Source organism: Cyphomyrmex costatus, unplaced genomic scaffold (assembly GCF_001594065.2).
Source record: "Cyphomyrmex costatus isolate MS0001 unplaced genomic scaffold, Ccosl1.0 scaffold43, whole genome shotgun sequence".
NCBI lineage: Eukaryota > Metazoa > Arthropoda > Insecta > Hymenoptera > Formicidae > Cyphomyrmex > Cyphomyrmex costatus.
Genome location: NW_017278534.1, coordinates 1593922 through 1602570, shown reverse-complemented (window position 1 = coordinate 1602570; position 8649 = coordinate 1593922). Strand labels below are relative to the sequence as shown.

Below are 8649 nucleotides of genomic sequence, written 5' to 3'. Positions count from 1 at the left end.
TATATATATATATTTATATCCATTGATATATGGGACCTCCAGATCCGAACCGTGTTGGTCGAAGGATCTCTTAATCACTAGTGGAGTTATTTTATCGGCTCTTCAAACGTTAAAAATCTGCGCGTATTTAAAATTAAATCCCAATCTACAGATCGCGTGTCAATCGTACCAAGCGGCAAGCCACTCAATGGCTACGTTTACACCGTGCACTTAGTCCGCGACCTATACGATAGGTATCTTTGTTTAACTTACAGGATAAACAAGGACATCTATTGTTTAGGCCGCGGCCTAAATGCACGGTGTAAACATAGCCAATGCCTCAAAATCAAACTTTACTGATGGAATATTAATAGTTTACTTGGTTAAAAACTGTCTCGGCCGGGCAAATGAAACTCCATCTAATTGAATTTCTCGTTTGCGGCATGCACACGTGAAACACTTGGCACTCGTTCTCCATGTCGGCATAATAACCGTAAATTCGGTCCTTGCACGAAAACGTGTCGACGATGTTCTCACGAATGAGCGTTGCGTTGTCGGGAAGCAGCAAGCCACCAGTTTTAGGTTGCTAGAAAATTTGATTGGAAATTTCGATTATCGTAAATCGCAATAATCCGTGAAAAATTCGTTGATAAGAGAAATACAAAAATATCGACACTTATAAAAACCTTAAATACTGGAGTAGGCCTTTTGGATTTCGGCTGTTGAGGTAAACTAAGAGCTATCGCGAGAAGACCGAGAAGCAATACGGCGAAGAGCTTTTCCCGTGTCATGATTTTAATGAGATGATTCTATTATCGCGGAATACGCGTGTTTTCTTGTGTTATCTCTTTGAGCGCTGGTGGTCTCTTGTCACTACGGCTGATTCCTCGATAAATATAATGTTTTATTGTAGTTCTGTGTTCGGGAATCTTGAGAAGACTGATGATGTTATTTGCAGAAGGGTGTTATATAGTGAACTGTGCGTAAAGATCTTGAATATTGTATGAATGGTCAATTCTTAGTACACTGAAATCAGTAAATCCATCACGTTTGGTCTGCCAATGACCATCGTCAGACGTCCACATCATCTTCGAAGGCCCGATGCAAATGCTGCTGCTTTCGGCTTGATAATGTGCTCATTTGGTAATTTTTATTTATATTATTTCTAAAAGCGTAAAGAAATATTTTGTTGCATCATTTTTTTATAAATTTATTCTTTGCTCATTTTCAATTGGCTGTTAACTTAGCTGAGTATAGTATTAAATTTTTTTTAATAGAATTTGTCAGTACAGAGTGATTACAAATAGTTCCGTGCAATTGTTTTCAATTTTTTTTTATAATTGTGTATTAAATACATTAAAAAATAATTCTATTGAATTATGAAACGTATTGATGTTTGTAAAATATTAACAACGATAATTGATATAATAGTTTATCAAACATTAACAGTCAGAGAGGTCCTTCTATTGAGAAAGGATTAATTTTAAAAGTCTTCATGTATGTCGAATTGTCTATAAGGATCCTAAAGACAGATGGCACTTCGAAGGCCGGATATAAATTACATGTCATACGAACAAATGTGCCGAAATTCTTACATTAATTCCAACTTTTGGCTTTGGTTATAACTCTTCGACCTCACGGATTTATTTTCTATATCGTCGTCACCTATTTTACCCCCAAACGTGACACATTAGTCCCATTCCGTGATTGGCAGTGTTCCAATCGAAGATGAGATGTCTTTCTCACGAATTTGGCCGTCGAAATTCGAGGGCAGCCCCAGGCGGGTCTTATATCTTCGTTAAGGTCGCATCGCGAACGGCATTTCTTCGGGATATGAATACTTAATAGTATCAATGAGAAAATGTATCCCATTACGAAATTGTTACTTTTGATTATTGATAATGTACATAAAAAGATACTCTCGTGTGAAAGAATAATTTGGCTGAAGTATTTAAAAATTTAGATCTAAAAATAATTTTGTTTGAACTACCAAAATATTATGTAGAAAATTCAAGCATGACAAATAATACCGAAAAAAGTTTTGACATTCTATAACAACTAGTTTAAGCATTCTATATAATCATTTTGATCCGAACAAAATTATTTTTTAATTTATACTAGCTAAAATTTTAGACATTTTAGCAAAACCGTCCTTTTCATATAATAATCTTTCCTGAAAAAAAAAAACATAGTAGTTTTTTGACAACAATAGTTTCTGCATAGAAAATAGTTATAAATTTTATTGTTAAACATAGATATTTTTGTAACGTCAAATTTATAGGAAAAAATATAGTAGATTATTTCGCATGTATACACATATCTATAATTTCTTCCTCCTATTGTCTTTTAATAATTAAATAAACGGACATTTTTATTTCCTCAAATTTATATATGTAAGTTACAGAAACAACGTTTCTTTATTTTTTATTTTAACGTTTCTAAAAAAAATGTCGGATATTTTTTTCGTAAGTAACTTCTTCCTACGGTTCATAGAGCATCGATGAGCCGCAATCGTTGCACAAATCTCGTGCTTTTATCATTGAAACGATCAGTAGCAAGGTGAACACCCTGAAAGTATCGTCTCTCCTTAAGGATTCCAGTCGCATTAGCCACCGTGCTATGACGAGGAATACAAAGATTTCAGGATGGTCCACCGGCTGAAGAAGGCCGTGCGATTCGTGCATCAGAACCGCCAAAGTTTCTCTCCGTAGCAACGTGATGATTTTTTGTCGATAAATGTAACATCTGCAATTATGTTTTAAAAGAACGCACGCGGGAGAAATCGTATACTCGTATAGTTTATTATCAAAAATTTTTAATCGTACATGCTTCTCTAAAATTGCCATTATAAATTATTATTGTCTTTTACAAAGAATTTCTTTTTATAGAAACATATAATTTTTCTACTATCATTACATATGTAGATTTTATATCATAAGATAAACATTCAGAGAGAGGCGTTAAACTTTAAGATTTGTTGAGTCACGATACGAGTGATAGTATGTTCTTTTAATTAAAATAGTTGATCCTATAAGAAAATCTCTTTGTGGCGAGATAGAACAGGTACTCTCGTAAGTAACTTTGGTATGACTTAAGACGATAACATATTAAAGAGTACTATTTTTATATATGATAATTAGAGGTCAGAGAAATCTTAGATCATCTATCATCAATTAAAGTGAAATTCAAGATGATCGTGTAACATATGCCGACGTAGCATGAAATAAATTAAATAAATACTATACAATGTATAAACATCGACGTCGTGTGTCGTCAGATATTTCCTGACTTTCGGACTAAAGATTAACTATAAAATAAATAAAGAACGATAAAACGGTAATCATAGCGCGATGAAATTTGCGTCATCGTTCGGTTCTTCTTTGATCTTTCTCGCATAAAACGATCGTCCCCTTGGTCAAATTCATGCGATCTTGATGTCAGTTCGTGGGTGCGTAAGAGCGGTACGCGAGTTCATGAGGTGTCTCATTCGATGATCTTCCCCAATAACCGTGCTCATCGTGATCGTAGTGATGCTGATGCTGTGCATGCTCGTAGTAGATGACTTTCGAAGGCTTCTTGATCTCTATCCAAAATCTGGCAGCGTTCAGTATCAACGAGATAATGGCGATGATGAAGAACTTGAACTGGAAGTGAGTGCTTATCAGCTGCAGCAATAGACTGAGTTTCGCTTTCAGCAGCATCACTAATCCCAGAATTTTCTTCAGATGTTTCTTCTTGAACTTTTTCTTGCGTGCCTCCTCTAAAAGAATTATACACATTTATGTGTTACATCTTACAATTTTCTGCGATGTTAATCTATGCGCAAAATGGAATTGTAAAACGCGAAAACGTAGTAGATAATTGCAAGTGAAAACGAACATCGGAAGTAATGGAATAATTGAAAATTCATGGTATGATTCGATCTTAATCAAAGCACGCAATCTGGCAAACGTACTACGAGGATCTCCACGCAGGTTGACCTACAAACCTTAACCTGGAGCGTATTTCGTCTGGCTTACGCTCCACGTAATCGTCCGCAACCGGTACAACTTTCTTTTAAAAAGAGTCACGCGGATCGCTTTCGCGGCCGAATTTTTTCACAATATAAAAAAAATATCTCTTCCGTGTTCTAACGATCAAACTATCCGAGCGGATTCTGTAGAGAGAATCGTAAAATTTAATTGATACCTAAGTTCCATTTTTCCTCATCGGCGGAATGTTAAATCGATATGAATCGTAGCGAATTAGCGTAATGCTTGTCGAATTATTCAATTTGTCGTTGGCAATTTACGTTGGAAGTACCGTACAGTTTTTTGTACGCTCCAAAAGATAACGAAGATAATATTCTTAATACCGTTATTGTTCATTAATCTGAAGGTCGTTTTTTTTGATAGGTTCTTAATATCTCGTTAGAGCAATCCTAATATAAACGCAACGTCCCGTTTGTTCTGCGAATTAAAAATGATATATTTGCGGACCAACACTTATTTCTTCCGCCCTCGTATGATTCGCGTTTGTTGACTTTTGCTGGAAAAAATAGCCAAGAAAATGGCGAGTGATGCAATCCGTACCGTTACCGTCGATTTACCTAAGTCGTGGCATTAAATTAGCGTAAACTGCTTTACGTCGGCGACACGCGCACACGAGCACAATTGCGTGCAAAACATTTAAACAGCTCGCTAGTGACCCAGACGGGAACTTCGTGGGTATCTCCGATAGCTCGTTAACTTGCGGTTCGCCTTTTGCGTTAACTATGATGTTTACGCTTGCATTGACACTCGGTCGCTTAAACGTTATACAGACGAGCGGTAAGTCCGTTCACTTTATGATCGCGATGTACGTTTCCCGAATCTGTGAAACTTCCTCGCCTTGTCAATGTGATTTACTTTCCCGCATTGATCTAAGATAAACACAGTTAAAGCTGTTATTCATTCATAGATTTCATTCATGTCAATACTACTTCCTTTCGTGTCGGCTCCGTTTCCGAGTATTAAACGGTACTTCTTACGAAGTTAATTGCCAGTTGTCTTGTAATTACGATATTTATTTAATAGCTGAAGGAAACAGTTACTTATAATATATTATTTATATAATATTATTTAATATGAAAATATTGTGATATTAATGTTAACCGTAAATGAAAATCACATGTACGAAAAGTTAATTTTATCATAGATAAGTTTACTTAAAAAAATGTTAAAAAAAATTATATATATGTGCATAAAAAAAGTATTGAATATTGTATCCTTCTTGATAAAAAATATACATGAAATAAATGCAATTAGCTAAGTATACTTCATTAATAACAAATTTATATTGAAATTAGTTTTCTCACGTTTTCTTGTTTTACTTAAGTACAGATTTCAATGACATGGTTTCGGAAAAACTAGAAAAATGAGATGTGTAATAGAGAAGAAAATCGGCACAGTAATTTTCAGTGCACTCCAGATGAACCGACTTCCTGTTGTTACATCTCCAATAAAGGAGGCAGTTACGAGTTCGGAAAGAGTTAACCGACTTTGTCCAACGGTGCCTCTCGGGAAGTGCGAAAGAAGATACGACGACCTTACACACGTTCCACGTGCCGTCTCATCGCGATTAGAAATCTGAATTGCGAAATCGTCGATCTCGATCTACGACAACTTAATTATGCTGGCACACTATTCAGTGATGCCTTGTTTATACGAAAGTTAGCAAGGGTTTGTATCATCTTAAAAAAATAAGTAGTAAACAATTAATTATTATCAAACATTACAATATAATTTTTTTGGATATCATCCTCTCTATTAAAAAAATTAAGAAAATTTGAAATAATTGATAGAACGAAAAGAAAGTGATAATTAAGAAATCAATATAAGAAATATTATATATATATATATATAAAACTGACAAAGTATTGAAATTTTCTCAACTCAAGGAAAACAAGAAAATCAAAATGTTACATTGATTGATTATTGATCGAATTTATATCAATTTGTCATGATCGGTCAATATGATATTATTTTTACTTTCTTGTTTTCCTTGGATTGTGTAATGATACTTCTACTTGATTTCTAATTGTCACCTATATTGTCATTCTGAGCATCATCTTCCTTGACGATTTCTTCCGCATTATTCTCCTGCAGATCATCAACGACTTGAGCGATGACATTGCCAGCTTGTTCGATCACCGCGCTCATCGGTGGCTCGCTTTTCTTCCCGGTAACTTCTAATTCGATCTGGTCCAGATCGCGGGCCAATCTTGTTCTGAGGCAATTTCTGGCATTGTTGGTGAATACACATTCCAAGATACCGGTATCATCTTCCTTTGGCGTGTTCTTCTCCATTGCCATGCAATGGGCGTGCAAAACGAGTCCGAAGACCAAAAATACCGGCGCGATTATCCTCATGGTGGTCTGTTTTTATCGCCGAATTTGTCGACTCTCACTAATTGAAGCGCACCGTTATCACTACGAAAATCGCGTGATAATTTCCCTGACGACTAGCTTCACCCTCTCGTTTCTTTTCCTTGATCTTGACCGTCAACCGTAGCCTTGGACCGCGTGTCACAGGCTCGAAGTGGTTGTGAAGCGTGCGTGGTCGAACATATATGAGACTGGTGTCCCTTCCATTTCAACTTCCGCCAATAGTGGGTTTGGTTTCATGTAAGTCTAGCGGGTACCCCTCCACCGTGGTGGGCTTTTCGCCACGACGAAACTTACGGTGTCGTCCCATAAGAATTACGGGTCCGTAAATTATCGAATGGAAATGAACTTGATAGAGTGGAATATCTTGTCTCTATATACAATATGTCACCAATACATGAAAAATTATTCATGAAGTATCAACGAAATCATGACAAATTTCATTTTTATTATTATATTTTGCGACAATCCCATTTCTCTTCTATTTTTAGACTTCTTTATATTTTTAAATTTTTGTTATCCAATTTTCATTTTTTAAGGCCGAAACTAAAAATAATTATGTATAATGCTAATATGATATTTTTTTAATAAAAAAAAAGCCTTTTGAAAAGAGAATATATTCTCTTATAACTCTTTTTATGCCCGTTTCTGTCAATGTGATTTAATTTTAATTTTAGTTTAATTATCTTTTTATTTTTTTTAGTTTTAAAAATTAGAAAAAATAAAGAGTATCTATGTTTAATTAAACAATTAAAAAACTGAACAAAATTTGGATTGTGATACGTGATTTTTTTAAAAGTAGTCTACGAGCAACTTGGCACACGCGTTTAACAGTATATGGACCGACAAAAATTTTACTTGATAACCTAATTCTGATTTTTATCGTCGTTTCGAGAACAAAGAGGAATAAAATCATAAAATGAAATAGGCTTTTGAAAAATGCCTGAGAGAATCGCTGATTTTTTGTTGAATATATTTTTGAGTATCTCTCATATGTATATTCAAAAACATTTATCACTATACGTTCTTATCAAGTTTATTCCGTTTACTCATATCATATTTAATTATCTCGAGAGTATACTGATACTGTTTATTTAAGTCCATCTTGTCTACAAGCTTTCACTGGAAAAATTAAAAAATTATTAACGTTCGTTTAATTATCATAAGAATAGCAATCTGCTTTCCAGAAGTTCAGAGACTCGTAATCACGTGCGCGTTGTGACAACTCGACTGTCACAACGTGTATCAATGACTTTTGTGCCGTTAATTAACACAGTCCCGGAACATGTAGCCGGTTTCTTGAATTATGCATCAACCATCGGAAATTTTCGCCTTACCTTTCACTATGATTACATTCGCCCTTTCCGTATTTTGCCCGCGTCGTCTTTTAATCATCAATTACATGATGTAATAAGCGTAGTAGCGCGTGAATATCATTACGTTAAATCGCATACATGTAAAATTGTATGTAATCTGTCATAATGAAACAAAATATGGCTTATCCGCGCAAAGGTCTCTGTAATCAACCATTTAATATGTTTGTTTTTAAGAATTTAATTTTTTTTTACACACATGCAGAGTACCCTCTCTGATATGTACATATGTAACTCGAGAAAAAGAATAACCATGCAAACTGAGTGTAACGTGCTTTGTCAGAAATGCGAACATCATAGTTATACTATCGTTACCGTTATCTCGTTATTTATGTGACAGTTTTATCACGGTTTGCTACCCCTCGAATATGAATTTCGAGTCATTCTAGTAATAATCTCTGAACCATCTGGTTGATGCAAAGTAATAAATACTTGACAAGATGATATACATATGTACAAACAATAGTTTTATTACGTTAATACAACAAGTATTAACTTTTCTACGTAGAAAATTTAAAAAATGTGTAAATTTGATGATATTTTATTAATTACAGATTAGCTTAACCAATTTGACTAGTCTGGCTACATTTTTGCTTTCATACCGTTTTTATTCCTGTTAGAAACTGAGGAATCTGAGGAACTAATCACACACATACACTTTAAGACTTATTTTTGGTGTTTGAAGGTTTCATATAAATCAAGAGAGAAATCGCGTAAATTTACAAAGATTTTTTATTGTAATATTTTGATTTACTTGAATGTTAAATATTATGTTATTTACTTAAATGTACTTGTAATATTTTTATTTGTTTGAATTTGTAATATAACATAATCTAAATTATAGTTCGTAAATGCATATTATAAAAAAAAACCATGTCCAGGATAATTGAAAA

The 8649-nt window shown here is 34.3% G+C and overlaps 2 protein-coding genes across 2 annotated transcripts in view; both read right to left on the bottom strand.

Moving 5' to 3' along the window:
* The window catches only part of LOC108777300 (uncharacterized), a 1622-nt gene extending 852 nt beyond the window's left edge, over positions 1 to 770 (bottom strand). The window contains exons 1-2 of the mRNA XM_018544139.1: positions 666 to 770; positions 359 to 565 (exon numbers count right to left, since the gene is read on the bottom strand). Coding sequence (XP_018399641.1) covers positions 359 to 565; positions 666 to 770 — 312 coding nt within the window. The remainder of the gene's footprint in view (positions 1 to 358; positions 566 to 665) is intronic.
* A 2421-nt stretch (positions 771 to 3191) lies between these two features.
* LOC108777299 (uncharacterized) lies at positions 3192 to 6368 on the bottom strand. The gene is made up of 2 exons (XM_018544138.1): positions 6044 to 6368; positions 3192 to 3739 (listed from the first exon to the last, which is right to left on the bottom strand). The coding sequence occupies exons 1-2, from the start codon at positions 6366 to 6368 to the stop codon at positions 3417 to 3419; spliced, it is 648 nt and encodes a 215-aa protein (XP_018399640.1). The 3' UTR covers positions 3192 to 3416.
* Positions 6369 to 8649: the final 2281 nt, after the last annotated feature.

Coding starts and splice junctions, on each gene's coding strand:
- LOC108777299 (XM_018544138.1), bottom strand. CDS start 6,368: ATGAGGATAATCGCGCCGGTATTTTTGGTCTTCGGACTCGTTTTGCAC. Junction 3,740..6,043: donor TGCTCAGAATGACAATATAG/GTGACAATTAGA, acceptor TAATTCTTTTAG/AGGAGGCACGCAAGAAAAAG.